This window comes from Mchenga conophoros, linkage group LG14 (assembly GCF_057382185.1).
Source record: "Mchenga conophoros isolate Kocher_MC1m ecotype Shallow Benthic linkage group LG14, M_conophoros_male_GT1.1, whole genome shotgun sequence".
Lineage (NCBI taxonomy): Eukaryota > Metazoa > Chordata > Actinopteri > Cichliformes > Cichlidae > Mchenga > Mchenga conophoros.
This window is the reverse complement of record NC_140539.1, coordinates 33752983-33768625: the sequence shown is the minus strand read 5'-3', so window position 1 is coordinate 33768625 and position 15643 is coordinate 33752983. Positions and strand designations below refer to the sequence as shown.

General features: G+C 40.9%; 1 protein-coding gene across 11 annotated transcripts in view; it reads right to left on the bottom strand.

Moving 5' to 3' along the window:
* Positions 1-15643, bottom strand: part of nectin1b (nectin cell adhesion molecule 1b) — a 162779-nt gene that overhangs the window by 98895 nt on the left and 48241 nt on the right. For all 11 annotated transcript variants that reach the window (XR_014888214.1, XM_085244059.1, XM_085244055.1 and 8 more), the window contains exons 2-5: positions 13841-14212; positions 11871-12170; positions 10224-10341; positions 3865-4016 (exon numbers count right to left, since the gene is read on the bottom strand). Coding sequence is in view for 10 of the 11 variants with exons in the window: in XM_085244059.1 (XP_085100185.1) it covers positions 3865-4016; positions 10224-10341; positions 11871-12170; positions 13841-14212 (942 nt within the window). In the remaining variant the exon portion in view is untranslated. The remainder of the gene's footprint in view (positions 1-3864; positions 4017-10223; positions 10342-11870; positions 12171-13840; positions 14213-15643) is intronic.

Here is a 15643-nt window from a genome sequence, read left to right as displayed (position 1 = left end):
GGTGATAATGACATAATTGTAAGGCCATCCTTGCAAATCAGAACTTATTAAGCTCTAGGAAGAAATTTAAGATGGCAGCATTGATTTGTTCCAAGCACAAAAACAGAGTCTGATGGTGGAAAAGCTGATTATCTTAATGAAAGACTGATTCTGTCTCTCTTAAGTTGGGGAGGATCTTTGAGGTTTAACCGCATTATTCCTGTGGCTTTCTCAGCTGCAATATTTTACAGGGGTGACTGCTTGAGTGACATTCCTATTAGACAGTTAAAGGCTGCTGAGAAGGATTCATCAAAATAACTTACATTGTGAGGCTGTTTAATTGTCTCTATTTTTTAACACGGCCTCTGATACCCGTTGGTAATTAGCTGATTAATCAGATCTGACGACTTGTCAACTTTCTCTCAGGAGATTTCTGAACTGCATGTAAATGAGTGAGGTATTTGCTAAGAAGAGGCCCATTACATGAAACTCATCTCCCTCGCTATAGATCCCTCCCCCTCCCTCTCTTCCTTTTCCCCTAGACTTCCTTTCCACCTCTTTTTCTGAGAGCGAGGATTGATTAAACCAGGAGAGTGCTTCATTAGATTCTGACAAGTGACACCATTTCTCCAGAACACATGTCCTTGGAGAAAGCCATTTTAGCCCATGTGACTCGACCATAGTCGATGCCATCTCCGCAGCAAACACTATCCCAGAACTAATTGAAACAAGGTGCTCTGTGGCCCTGCTATCTGCATAGGTGACAGCTATGCAGCTACCAATCTGTCCATGAAAACTGAGTAGTTTGATTAAAACACACTTTCTTAAAATCCCCCACGTGTGCTGCATTCCACTGTGGGAAAATAGCTTTTCTGCTATACAAATGAGACGTCATGGACGTTTTATCTTCCTGACATCAAGCAAGGTTGTCACCACAGCAGGTGAATATTATGGTGGCAATCTATAAGTGAACTTGAAAACAGAAAAAAACAAACAAACGTATGCATATGGATAAATCTTTCTATGGACAAAATTATGTATAATAGTGACAAGATTGCTTGGGTGTCATATTTGTCAATGATAGAGTTTAATAAAGGACAAAAAGACCAGGAACAATGATGATTTATTGACTCTAGTAACACAAAACTCTCCTGGGAGTCTCCATGTTCAAAGACCATTAAAATGGGCTTTTAACAAGGGAAATAAATTATTATTTTGTGTTTTCACTGGTCAAAAAAATCTGGCAGCTCTAGCAGCTATATGATGTTCTGAACAAATGTGCCGAAGATAGTGGTTTGGTCCTTTTCAGCACAGTACACTTAGCTAGGATTACTGAGGCCTAATGGTGCAGCCATGAACAGCAGCCAGCAGTGGGCTCTCTCACCTGCTATGTCTCAGCCAGACCTCTTTGAAGTTGCAAAGCACAAAGATGCTTTTTGAAGTTAATGAAGCATCAGCACACTTCTTACACCAGCGCCACTGGGTCATTATGCACCGCCAATGTCAAGGCAGCAAAGAGCACTTCAGAAAAGTCAATAGGAAATGTTGCGAACACCCTGAAGTTCCCATGTAAAGGTCTTTTCAGTCATGTCAGCCGTGCAGATCTGCAGTCACAAATGTCTCCTGAACCGAACTGAACTATCTTAACTGAACTCAGAGTTTCTGGTGACAAAGTACACACTATCATGGGAATGCTATCAATTTCACATCATCAGCAAAGAGCGCATAAGCAGATGCATCACACCACTGCAAGATATCCATGTTGCTAGTGTACGAGACACGGGGACGAGACCGCCTCTGTCGCCCTTTGTGTGCATCCTAAAGCAGGAAACTGCATTAATGCTTCAAATCAACCTGAGTTGCTTATAAGGCATTGTGTAATTTGATGGGGCTTCATGTCAGAGCTGAGGCTCTGAACTGTGCTTTCGCAGGGGGAATCTGGCTGTTCTCCCTTTAACTTGTAACTGTTACTATGGGAACTGGCAACATGCTTTTAAGACTTGTGTGGTACCCTTTGAGAATATATCCTTAAAAGAAATCGGGAACTTTTGCCATCAAATAGTACAGAACAACAATATATTCAGCCAGTGTGTTACTACAGAGACGGCAAACAGACCACTGGGTGCTTTGTGGCATTTAATCTTTGATAATATAGTTTTTCTTTGACGGCAGTTATTAAAGCTACAAATATCAAGTGACAATCTAACTGTCAAGTAGAAAAAATTCAATAATTAGTTTTAATGCATAATTATATGTAATAATGAAGCACATTCATTATTTGTAAACATGCAGAGTGACAGAAAGGAACAATGACCTACTACTGAGAACCAAATGTATTTTCACAGCCTCGGAATTAGTCATTTTGCTTCCTCTAACCTGCTACTGAGCACAGTGCAAACTTCTTCAAAACTCAAAAGGTTCAAAGACAAAAACAAAGCAGAATGCTTAGATTCCAATTTTGCACGGAGGCGACCTGAAAGCGAACGCACTCACATCGTGTACCCACGCATTGTTCACCTCACTCACTCGATACAATTATATAGACAAATGATGAGAATAAACAGAAAGACTACTGGGACAATAGCAATGTGGTTTGTTAATTTAAGCAATCAATGAAAAAGAAGAAATAGAAAATTACTTTGGTGCCTTTGTTTTGCCTTTCCAAAAGGGGGTACAGTACTTTATGCCAAACAGTACATCTCCTTGGAACCCAGTTACTCAATACAAGCTGGTGCACAGCGATTTCCTAACAGCAGATTACTTCCGCATCTTCTGTTTGATAAGAAAGGCCTGTTCCGACTCCTTTGAAACCTCTATTATAACGCTACTAGCCCATCTGCTTTGGGAGGGCAACTCCTCACAATGCAGGTAATGACATCACACAACATCCTACAAAGCTTCTTTGTCTTAGCCTTACCCTTACCAGCAGAGAATAACACACTGAAAGAGAGGAAACAGAAAAAAAAAAGGTATGCAATGATACTGTAAGGCGCAGCTGTTCACTTCACACCAAGCAGAGCGTTTCCAGAGACACAACATGAGTCAACATGCAAAGCAATGCAAGTTAGAACACCTCGGCTTCCCAGAAACCAAGCAGCGCAGAGAGCAAAGGGGAAAAGACTTTCCAGTCTGACCAGAGCAAAACTGTGACAGTCTCCCAATACCACACGCACACAGCTGGTAGCAATAATAGATGATCTCCACATTTGTAGTCTGTCTAGCAAGGTCAGATCTGGCATATATTGCAGTTGGGGCTTTGAGGGCATAATATCGTCTCCTATGGATAAGAACCCAGAGGAACCACAGTGCGTGTGTGCCAACAATTATGTGGAATACAAGGAAACTGAATCAGTTTTGTTCAGCATTTTGTTTTCCCCAGAAGACAAGAAGAGGACGAAGAGGAGACAAAAGAACTAGCACAGAGCTCAGAGAGATGTGAGCATGATGCAAGCAAACTATGATCAATACAGTACCCTCACCTCAAACCCCCAATTTCCTTGATGTTATTTTAGGCACTGATAATAGACCTGCTTTATGTTGCTCCCACACATGTGCTTGGATGTGTAACAGGGCAGGTCGGGAGGGGGGCGGTGGTTCTCACAGTGTGTGAAAGTCTGATACACAAACAGAGAGGATTTTTTTTTTCACCCAACCTGCCATACTGTTCAGCAGGGTGCCCCACAACTAAGGCAAGCTGGATCCACATTGAAACTACGCAGGCGATCTGCTGCAATCACCTGGTATGTGCATGTGCACTGATAGCTGTGTTTATTTGGGCAGAAGGGGGTCTGATCCTTTCTGACTGAATTTTTAGAGGGCTACTGCACTGATCAGGCCATGCCAGAGTTACTGGAGAGAGAGAAATGACCAGCTTAATCAGCCTACCTGTGATGTTGACGTCCACGATGCCGGTGCGAGTCCCGATGCCGTTGGTAGCGTCACAGACATACGTCCCAGCCAAGTCGTAGGTCACAGGGCCCTTGAAGAACAAGGTGTTGTTCTTGATTTCCACATTGCTGGGTAGGGAGCCATTCAAACTGCGATGAAAGAGAGAGAGAAAAAGAGAGAGGAACAATAATGCAGATGCCATAAAAAGGCAGAATTACTCCAGACCACTGAAAAAAAAGGAAAAAAACCCTCCCAGATGCAGCAAAGCAATTCAAAGCGCATAAAAAATACAGTCTCTAGTGCCAAACAAACTTGGATGTGGGTGTGGGTGTGAGATAAATACCAAGAATATTTGACAGTGCTATATTTCAGCCATCATCCATCAAGTCCAAACAAAATTATGAGGACAGGGAATCCCAGCAGGTCCAAACAGGTAAGATATAGCTGATGCCTGAGGACATGGACTTTTTGACACGTGGAATACAAAGCAGTGGCAGAGGAGAGGATTGTAGGGGGTAAAGGGGATGGGGGGGGGGCTTCCTTCCTAAACTACAGCACAGCACACATGGCTGAAGTCAAAACTCAGGGGAGCTGTCAGGAGAGGCAGCTGATCAAGCGATAAATGCAGAATCTACCAAATGCTGTGCTGTCATTGAGAACTGCAGCCTCTTTCTCCTGCCTGAGGTGTTTGTCTTCATGGTTCACTATCTCTACTGTGTTCAGACTTGCTCATGTCCTTTGATCAGGTCAGCAGACTTTGAGGCCATGGATCATGAACAAACAAAGCCTCTATTGTATTATCTGGACCCTTTTTATGGAGCCCGCAGGCTAGAAAAGGCATCAAATTTCACGACAATTAGATGTTTCCTGTTGAGTTTCCCTCAATTAGCCTCATCACCTGCTCTGAATAGGCCCAGCTTGAGCAGAGTTACAAAACATCATGATAATATTAAAGAGCCCCCTGGTCTGACTGAGGTGAGCTGCTGGTTGTTTCTTTAATCAATAAGGATGCTGCAAAGATTTCCTCCACTACTGTGAGCTCAGAAAGGCACACTGAGAAGTGCAGGCGTGCAAGAACATCAAAAACAATGTAGTGCTCCTATTCATTACAGTGAGAGAAAAACAAAATAACATCACGGCGAGGCAACAATATTAAGTTTCATGCTCACAATGGTCACGCATCAAGCACTTGAGGTTCACTTAACAGGCTTTTAACAAGGCTCTGCAATGACAGGGCCTACGACACACCGACAAGGTATTTAATAAAAATGTTAAGTACAAATAGCTGATCTCCGTGTGCTTAAATTTATCTGACAGAAGAAAATGTCAAAACAAGGCAAAATAAAAATATAAAAAAATACCACAGTATAGTTTTGTAGCAACAAAAAGTCCATAGTTCAGAACAAAAGTAATAGAAAGAGCTGCGGCTGAGCTGTTTTCATTGGCCACCTTGGCAAAGCAATTGCAATGGAGCCACAAACAACCCTCAATACAGTATGTCACGATTCAATAATCAGTTACCTTGTGAGCCGCTATCAAATGCTGAGTTCTGCAAAGCCCAATTGATTTGTTGCAGAAATGAAAGGCCGGCAAACTGTGATTCACCACGGACTCTGCCACTACCGAAGATGTCTGCATTTGTGTCAGACATTTGAATGCATGTCTGCGTGTGCACGTGTGTGCGGAACCAGAAAAATGAAAGACTAACAAACAACTTACGAGTTATGTATATTTTCTATTCCCTCGCTAGCCAGTCATGCGCAAGCATATATATGATATGTGTGTGCATATAGGTGTGCGTGTGATTGGACAGAATGCCAAACAGCAGCATTTAACAACTAACAACATTATGTGGAGGTGAAAAACATACTACCAATAATTAATGGGACTGGTAATAGGAAACTGATAAGATCACAACCTAATTTTAGTTAAAAGAAGAGATTAACAGGATTGCTCTTTTTAATCACACATCTGTCCGCTTATACTTTAAATTTGTGTAACGTGAAATGTTATTTTTTTGGAGAAACCCCAGGCAACAGGAGCAAGGAGCAATATTTAGTAAGTGCTCAAGCAGAAGTAGTTGTACAAAGCTGTTATACAACTTAAATATAATTTAGAGGGCTCTCCAGGTTTTATTCACACTGACTGGTGAGCAAAAAATGTAACCAACAGTTGTTTTATTGTGGCCTTTCATTGACATGACTAATAGAATCACATTTTTCACAATACAGATAAGTAAGCTGGCTAATTAAGTCTGCAGCAATTACACAGTGGAATGCAGCAGTTTACTCTTTTTCTCCAATTGATCTTTCTGAGTTAACTTCAATAATTACTTCCTCCAAACCATCAACGTGTCTTTTAGACCCCATTCCTACAAAACTGCTCAAAGAAGTCCTGCCATTAATTAATTCTTCGATCTTAAATATGATCAACCTATCTCTAATAATCGGCTATGTACCACAGGCCTTCAAGCTGGCTGTAGTTAAACCTTTACTCAAAAAGCCATCTCTAGACCCAGCAGTCTTAGCTAATTATAGGCCAATCTCCAACCTTCCTTTCATATCAAAAATCCTTGAAAGAGTAGTTGTCAAACAGCTAACAGATCATCTGCAGAGGAATGGTTTATTTGAAGAGTTTCAGTCAGGTTTCAGAGCTCAGCACAGCACAGAAACAGCTTTAGTGAAGGTTACAAATGATCTTCTTATGGCCTCTGACAGTGGACTCATCTCTGTGCTTGTCCTGCTAGACCTCAGTGCAGCGTTCGATACTGTTGATCATAATATCCTATTAGAGCGATTAGAACATGCTGTAGGTATTACAAGTACTGCGCTGCAGTGGTTTGTATCATATCTATCTAATAGACTCCAATTCGTGCATGTAAATGGAGAGTCCTCTTCACACACTGAGGTTAATTATGGAGTTCCACAGGGTTCAGTGCTAGGACCAATTCTGTTTACATTATACATGCTTCCCTTAGGCAGTATCATTAGAAGACATAGCATACATTTTCACTGCTATGCAGATGACACCCAGCTCTATCTGTCCATGAAGCCAGATAACACACACCAATTAGTTAAACTGCAGGAATGTCTTAAAGACATAAAGACCTGGATGGCCGCTAACTTTCTGCTTCTTAATTCAGATAAAACTGAGGTTATTATACTCGGCCCTGAAAATCTTAGAAATATGGTATCTAATCAGATTCTTACTCTGGATGGCATTACCTTGGCCTCCAGTAACGCGGTGAGGAACCTTGGAGTCATTTTTGACCAGGACATGTCCTTCAACGCACATATTAAACAAATATGTAAGACTGCTTTCTTCCATTTGCGCAACATCTCTAAAATTAGAAATATCCTGTCTCAGAGTGACGCTGAAAAACTAGTTCATGCATTTATTACTTCCAGGCTGGACTACTGTAATTCATTATTATCAGGATGTCCAAAAAACTCACTGAAAAGCCTTCAGCTAATCCAAAATGCTGCAGCAAGAGTCCTGACAGGGACTAGAAAGAGAGAGCATATTTCTCCTGTTTTGGCTTCCCTTCATTGGCTTCCTGTTAAATCCAGAATTGAATTCAAAATCCTGCTCCTCACATACAAGGTCTTAAATAATCAGGCCCCATCTTATCTTAATGACCTTGTAGTACCATATCACCCTATTAGAGCGCTCCGCTCTCGCTCTGCAGGCCTACTTGTTGTTCCTAGAGTATTTAAAAGTAGAATGGGAGGGAGAGCCTTCAGTTTTCAGGCCCCTCTTCTGTGGAACCAGCTTCCAGTTTGGATTCGGGAGACAGACACTATCTCTACTTTTAAGATTAGGCTTAAAACTTTCCTTTTTTCTAAAGCATATAGTTAGGGCTGGACCAGGTGACCCTGAATCCTCCCTTTGTTATGCTGCAATAGATGTAGGCTGCCGGGGGATTCCCATGATGCATTGAGTTTTTCCTTTCCAGTCACCTTTCTCACTCACTATGTATTAATAGACCTCTCTGCATTGAATCATATCTGTTATTAACCTCTGTCTCTCTACCACAGCATGTCTTTTATCCTGTCTTCCTTCTCTCACCCCAACCGGTCGCAGCAGATGGCCGCCCCTCCCTGAGCCTGGTTCTGCCGGAGGTTTCTTCCTGTTAAAAGGGAGTTTTTCCTTCCCACTGTCGCCAAAGTGCTTGCTCATAGGGGGTCATATGATTGTTGGGTTTTTCTCTGTATCTATGAAGCGCCTTGAGGCGACTTTTGTTGTGATTTGGCGCTATATAAATAAAATTGAATTGAATTGAAAAATTGAATTGAACTTTAAATAATACAGATTTTTATTTTTAACGGGAAATGATGCGTCTGCTTGAAATACTTTCTTTTCTTTTAAAAACATCTCATAACTGTAGTGAATTGAATGTATGAAAGAATAGCCATGTTTTTAGCTCACCTTTCCTGTACTTATTGTTCTAATGCCCACTCAAAACTGCTGTGTGCACTTAAAACAGACTCCAGAAATGATGCCGTACGAACAAACATTTCAAAAACAAACAACACAGTTCATACAGGATGCATTCCTTTTTTTAGCTGAGCTACTTGAGTGAAGCTCCCCATTAACCCATTTTGAGAAATAGCTCTGGCAATGTGCTCTAAGAACAAGAGAAAAAAATCAAAGAGGCTTAGATGCTTTCCTCAAGGACTATATATGAAGGCAGAAAGTGATTGTGCAAAGTAAAAGCAAACTTTTTTTAATTATAGTTCCAACAGTAACTTGAACACAACACAAAATAAAAAATATATAAAATAAACCTTTTATGTAGTGTTTTTTTCTTGGAATTTCTATATTCAATTCCTTTTTAGATGTCTGTGTTTGGAGTTGAGTGTGACGCAATCCTGCCAGCTTGTTCTGGATCGTTCCGTCACAGCCTTGTGCTGACCTCCACAGTGGAGCCCAGGGGAACCTTCACAACAGATTTGGCATCTCATTTTCAGTGCAGCAATGGCCGTCCTCTCCTATCTGTCAGCACAGTGCCCTCGTCTTTCTAGATCACATCTCTTAACATCTCTTCCTCTTCGCCTCCTCTTCTCTTCCTATCTTCCTCTATCTCCCTAAATCTCGCCTTGCTTCTGATAAAAAAATAAACCCAAACAGGCCAAACAGAATATCCATTTTGTCTTTGTCTTCTGCTGCTATGTCTATATATCAGTAAGTATCAGTCTTTCTACCCTGAAAGCTAAATCTATGAATAAGACAGAACGGGAGAAAAAGAAACCCCTTCTGTCTCATTAAAATCCAGCAGTCGTCTGTAGAGGAGATACAATGAGGGCACAATGGTCTATTAATCCACATCCACTCAAGTCCACTGACATATTTCTCAACCTTTCTTTTACTAAGCAATTAAAGGACAAATTGCTACATTTATCTCTCAATTTTATAATATAATACTTGAATTTAAAAAGGTGATACTCTTTATATCTGAAGAACCGCACCCACTTTACTTCTTTATTCTTTCCTCGTCTTTTTTTTTGGTACTTGCATCTGATATTCAAAGGCAGTGAGGGGTTTGATCAGTCAAAATTATGGCAGTTATGCATTCACTTTTATTTCTTTTATATCTCAGTACTTACTTCATTATTTCTGTAAGCCCACTTTTCATGCTGTTCCTTAGAGCAGATCAAACCTGAGGTTACTTAGCAATTCTCCAACAGCTCGAAATCATGTTTGTGTCTGTTCTAGCCTTTGTATTTTCAGCGGTAGGCTCTCAGGCGAAAGCCCTGATGTCAGGCCTGCGGTATGTGGGCTTAATCCATGGCTCCCACTTCAGCTTCAGTTTCAGCCGTCTCTTTACTGTCTCGGGGACAACCCGCTGCATCTGTGCCCTTCAGAGAACACAACAGCACTAACAAAGATGCTTTCTCACCCCTCTACCTGCATCCTGGCCCTCCGACTTCAAAGCACATCCCCAAAAGCAAAGCAAATGGTGTTCTGTTTGCATTTATCTCCCACTATCTGTGACCATCGGGGAGATAGGGGTATATGTTGCTGCTGTAATAGGCCCATTGTGCTCTGCCTTGGGTCCTAGTCTTATCTTCATTACACGTTTTCTAAACAAACAAACAAATAAACTGAGACACATTTCTGGAGAGGATGAAGGAAGCAGCAGTGTTTTTATCTTTGAAGATTACTTTCTTGTATATATGCCTTGAAACAAATGTTCACTTTGACCATTCGGTGAAATTGCCTCCCGTTGCATTAGTAAGCCCTCTATAAAACTTTTTTTCCTCCCCTAGAAATTTAACCTGAGAAAAACAGCGTGTATCCCTGCAGCCTCGTCCTCTGAGCCTTAAGGTGTTTTGTTACGGTTTAGCCATACTTACAGTTTCCACTGGTAGATCGTGACAGGGGGGTTAGCATCAGCCCTGCAGGTCAGCTGAACATTCTGACGGTTCAGGTACCAGTTTCCATCAAACCCCTCGATCTGCACCTCGGGTTCATCTGCAAGGAAAGGGCACTCCTGTCAGTTATCCCTCATAATCCACTGCTCTATTATTGTGCCTTTGCTGAAGGACACTAGCAGTTTGCCTTTCCAAACCCGTCCACTTTAAAGTAGCAGATAGCTCATATTAGCTTGAGACAATGGATCAAAAATCGTCTTGACCAGATGATCTAAAAAAAAAAGAAAAATTATGCTACTTATTCACATGAAAACTGCATATAAAAGATTAAATGGACTAGTAGTGTCAGGAGTTCACAGGATCTAATGGTATACTGCTAATAATTTCAGATAATGCATGATACAAATAATGCTTTACTGGTAAACAGACAAAATGCCAACTGTGTTTATGTATTATAAACATAACTGCATTACGATTTTGGCCACCTAGAGCACTTTGGAGTGCTTATTCAGAAAGGACACCTATTAATTCTATTAACACCCACATTACTCACTGTTCTAACAATTATATAGACATCAATGAACATTTACCTGTCTTAAGGCACAAGAAAACGTATGACATATGAGCAATCGTAGCAATAATAACTGCACATTTATAAAATTATACAGCTGAATGCCATCCTGGATAATGCTATCTAGCCAGGTAGCATAATAGTCAGTTAACCGCTGGCTCTGTCCCTACATTCAAGATGGATGTTGAAGAAAAGAGAGCAGAGATGCCTGTAAGTAATATATAAAGAATCTCTTCTTTATATATTACTTACAGAAGCTTTGTCTGGTGTTTTGAAGTTTTTTTTCTAGTGGATGATAGAATACATTTTGCCACAACGTTTAAAAGGACAGGCTCCAGTGGAGTTTGTTTCAAAGTCTCACTTTGAAAATTTAAGAGAAAATAGTGGCAACAAAAACTGGCATTACATCTACCTGAAAGGCAGAACCAGCCAGCTGTTAATGACTGAGTCTAAAGCCCTGCACCAAATACTAACTGTTGGTAATATACCCTAAAAGTAGACTAGGAGGCTATTGTTTAGGTTGTGTGGTTTAATTTTATTTATTTATTCATCTTTTTAATGATAACAATGATACTTTTCAACATTTCCTAAGCCTACTTTTGCAAAAATAATATTAATAATAATTGCTTGAAAACACCAGAATCTTGAAAAAAAGGTTAAAAATTTTGGTCATCCAAATAATACAGCAGTGTAAAAGAACCATTGCACACTTGCCAACACAACATGGAAAAACAGGTCTTGTTTAAGCATTGATTTTTCTCTAAATACATCATTTTTGGTAAATAGTGTTTGTCTTGAATAATTGTTTATTCAGTCATTCTATTAATTATTGATTCTATAAGTTATGTCAACAGAACTGGGGAAAAATAGATTTCTAACATGCTTAGACTGAGTCTGGCGCTGTAGTTTACTGCTCATTTGTTTTCTAGTAATTAACCTTTGTTTTGGTGTAAACTGTGCTGAGTGGTGTCATCTGGTGACAAAATCATCACGTGGATGCAGGACAAAATAAAAGCACAGACAAAAAATAGTGAAGTAGTAGGAGAGCGGTGTCTTACACTGAACGTTGAGCACCACGCTGTCTGTGATCTTCTCATTTCGGTACGTGACGATGCACGTGAGCTTCTGTTTGTGGGTCTCGCGGCTCGGTATCACCACATAGTTGCTCCGGACCGTCACTGTCCCATTCTGGTTGCGAGTCTCCTGGTAAGTGGCTTCGCCTTTCAACCTGGTATCCCATTTGATCACGCTTGGGGGCTTTCCATTCGCAGATACACAAGTTGCAACTGTCATCTTACGCTTCTGAGCCCTAGCCACAATCGTAGGGGTCGTCAAGGTCATACGTGTCATGGGCCGAGCTGTCGAGTAGAAAGGAGAAATTAATTTTCAGGAAGAAAAGAGTCACTCAAGAATGAGCTTGATTTTTTAATTTCACTTTCCATTTTATTTTAGTGTGTAGTCTTGTCTGCTTTTCTAACAATCAATTTCCTGAAGTAAATTAAACTAAGAACCTGAGATGAAAATAACATTGTTTTTCTTCCTTCACTCCTCAAAGCTCTCAGATGTAGAACCCACTTGCCTATCCAAATGCGCAGTCATCCAATTTCAATCCTTTGTGAGTTGCCAATCAGAAATCTACTCTTAGTACATCAAAAGGCAGGCTTGAGCTTGAGCAAATGCACAACTGAAAGAGATAGGCTATAAAGAGGCCTCTTTGAAGGCTGCCGGTTGGTTATCTGCACACATGTTCCTGATGTTCACTGAGCCTAAAAACTGAGTCACTGAAGCCTAAAAAGTCCTGGGAGGCCAAATGACACAAAATGGGGACTCGGAGCTGACTAAGAAGACCCGGCAACAGGGACTACTTAAGCCAAGTGCTATTTCTTTTACCGGTGCTCAATAGAACACAAACCAACACTTAATTTCTAATTAGCTCTCTAATCAGAGTCAGCACGCAACCTTTTCAAAGCTGCCTCTTTCCAAGATAAACTACATCTCTTTTTTTTGCCACACTACTATTCAAGCCAAATTATACACTCAGAAGTGCTCCTATTGATTTCCATTTCACCTGCCATTTTTATCAACTAACCTCTGCGAAAGTTTCCTGTTTTATAAAAGCTATTAGGCCCATGTTATATGGAATTCACCAATATATATATCATTCATTGACGTGGCTCTTGGTGCTGCTCTGCAACTTCAATAGTTTCAACAACAAAGAGGACAGTTATACCGAGAGCTTCAGCAAACATATAGAAAGCAGCCGGCGTCGAAGAGAAGAGCTGTAAATATGTTTTTACTAAGCCTTTCACTCAGGTTGTCAGGTTGACCCTGTTTGATCTGTTTCAAAGTCAATAGGACACCAAATTTGAGCAACAGGGTTTTCATTCCTTTGATTGTTCATCAGACCAGCATAAGCGTGCTCCAGGAAATAACTCCTTAACTGATGTTCAGACGTTTAACCTGTTTTTTTGGGGGGGGTTTTACTCTCTTATCTTGACTCTAAAGATAGGTAACTTTTCCAGTGAAGTATATGTGACTAACTTTTTTTCCATAGGATCTTTGTAAGAAGTCACAGAATATGTTGGGCAGGTTGTTCCACTCACTAAAGACATACTTTCTGTTTCCCAGAAGCTGGTAATTTTAAATGTTCCCATTCACTCGGTGGATTAAGCTTAATAATTTGATCTCGCTACAATTTAGCCTTTCTTAAATGTAGACGTCTTGAAGATGGATGTTTATCAGGCAGCGTTTTGGGAATATTACTGCCATTAATGAAATCTCTCACAGTTTTAATGAGAAACCCAAAGGTCCATATATACATTACGAACATGTTTTGAATGTTCAGCTACTGCTTTATTGGAGATAAGTCTTGGATAAATTCTAGACACAAGCCTGGAGAATGGGAAACAATGAGAGATTAGATTACTAAGATTTAGATCCCTACAGAACTGCTAAAACCAGATTAGGAAAAAAAATGTTCCTTTCAAATTACAGATTAAAGCAGAATTAAAATCAGTGCAGTTCTTACCATACACAGTAAGGTTGACCATGTTCTCACGGTTGCCTGCAGGAAATGTGGTATACTCGCAAATGTAGGCAGCCTCGTCGGACAGCTGCAGGTTGGAGAACACAATTGTGGTGTCTTCCAATGAGGGAGTACGATGACGAACAGCTGCATGTTTGAAGCTGACCCGCTCCTTGAAGGGCGGCAGCACAGACACACCCAGGGCCGGGTTGGCGATGGCCACATTCTGTTTGGTGCCATTGAGAAGCTTCTGCCAGGTTACTTGGGAGATCTTGACTGGTGGATTACTGTTGCTGAAAACGCAGCGCAGCTCCACTTGTGAACCCACGAAGCCAGACTTACTGGTGTCCATCTGTACCATCTGTCCACTGCCAGCTAGACACAAAGAGGGGGGTGGAAAGGAAAAAAAACATTTAATTACGATTAACAAGTGTCCAAGGCCAAGCAAGCACTCCAGTCAATAGCAAGTACATGCACTGAAAGTCAAGGAGTCAATTCAGCCTCCTAGGTAGTACAAGCACGCACAACACTCAGAAGTCAGACTCGTGGATTCAACCATACGCACCTGTGTGCCACAGATACTATATCTGCCCCCTATACATAAAACAAGTTGGTTCATGGTGGTGGTTGTGTGCGAAAGCTGTGGGAGTTGTTACTAACATAATGGGCACATCCATACAAGCCTGCCTTTGTCCACAAAGGTGCTGTTTCTGATGAGATGGGAGGGCCGAGCGAGAACCAATGCATCACTAATGAATGAGTACAAGGGCAGTGAGCTGGAGCCAAGTCGTCGTCTGCTGCGCTCTCCTCCACCTACCCAGCAACACACTGGGTAGCCTATTGTAATTTTAATTACTTTTTACTCACAAATACTTCAATGACTGCCTGGAGCTCCTATTAGGAGAAACAATGTGTAGTCCTGTGTAAGCACTCAAAACAATGAGAACACACACATTAGCTGTATTAAAAGAACCCAGCAATTAGGCACTCCTCCTTTACTATCTAAGCCTGTGCGGAGCATGGTGGCAAAAGAAAAGGTCAATTAGAGAACATGGACCTTCGGTTTAGTCTTTCATGCATATATTGACCTTGTGCTAAACTGAACTGTTGAATACCGTTCTTTGTAATGCGTTTTTGCTTTTTATTTAACATTAGCAGTTATCAGCCTTGGATTAACTGTTCCTTACAGTCTCTATGCCTTTATTAAGAACTGGAAGCATAAGATGGAAAATTAAGTGACAGGAAGAATAATTACACACATACCGATCTGTCAGAATTGATCATTTGATACTTTTTTCTATATCAGTATAAACAGAACATTTTGGGGTTTGGATCTATTGGCTTGACACAATCTGTAGTCTCAACATGGATGTCATTTCAGTCAGGGATGTCATTCAGTGCGAGCAGCAATTTTTCCAAACTGAATAACTGATTAGTTGAAAAAGAATACATTAAGTTTTAAGCCTAATTAAGATTAGGCTTAAAACTTTTTGCTAAAGCATATAGTTAGTGTTGGATCAGGTGACCCTGAATCCTCCGTTAGTTATGCTGCAATAGGCGTAGGCTGCTGGGGGATTCCCATGATGCACTGAGTATTTCTTTTCCAGTCACCTTTCTCACTCACTATGTGTTAACAGACCTCTCTGCATTGAATCATACATGTTATTAATCTCTGTCTCTCTTCCACAGCATGTCTTTATCCTGTCTTCCTTCTCTCTTTCTGAGCCTCGTTCTGCCGGAGGTTTCTTCCTGTTCAGAGGGAGTTTTTCCTTCCCACTGTCGCCAAGTGTTTGCTGTATGTATTAT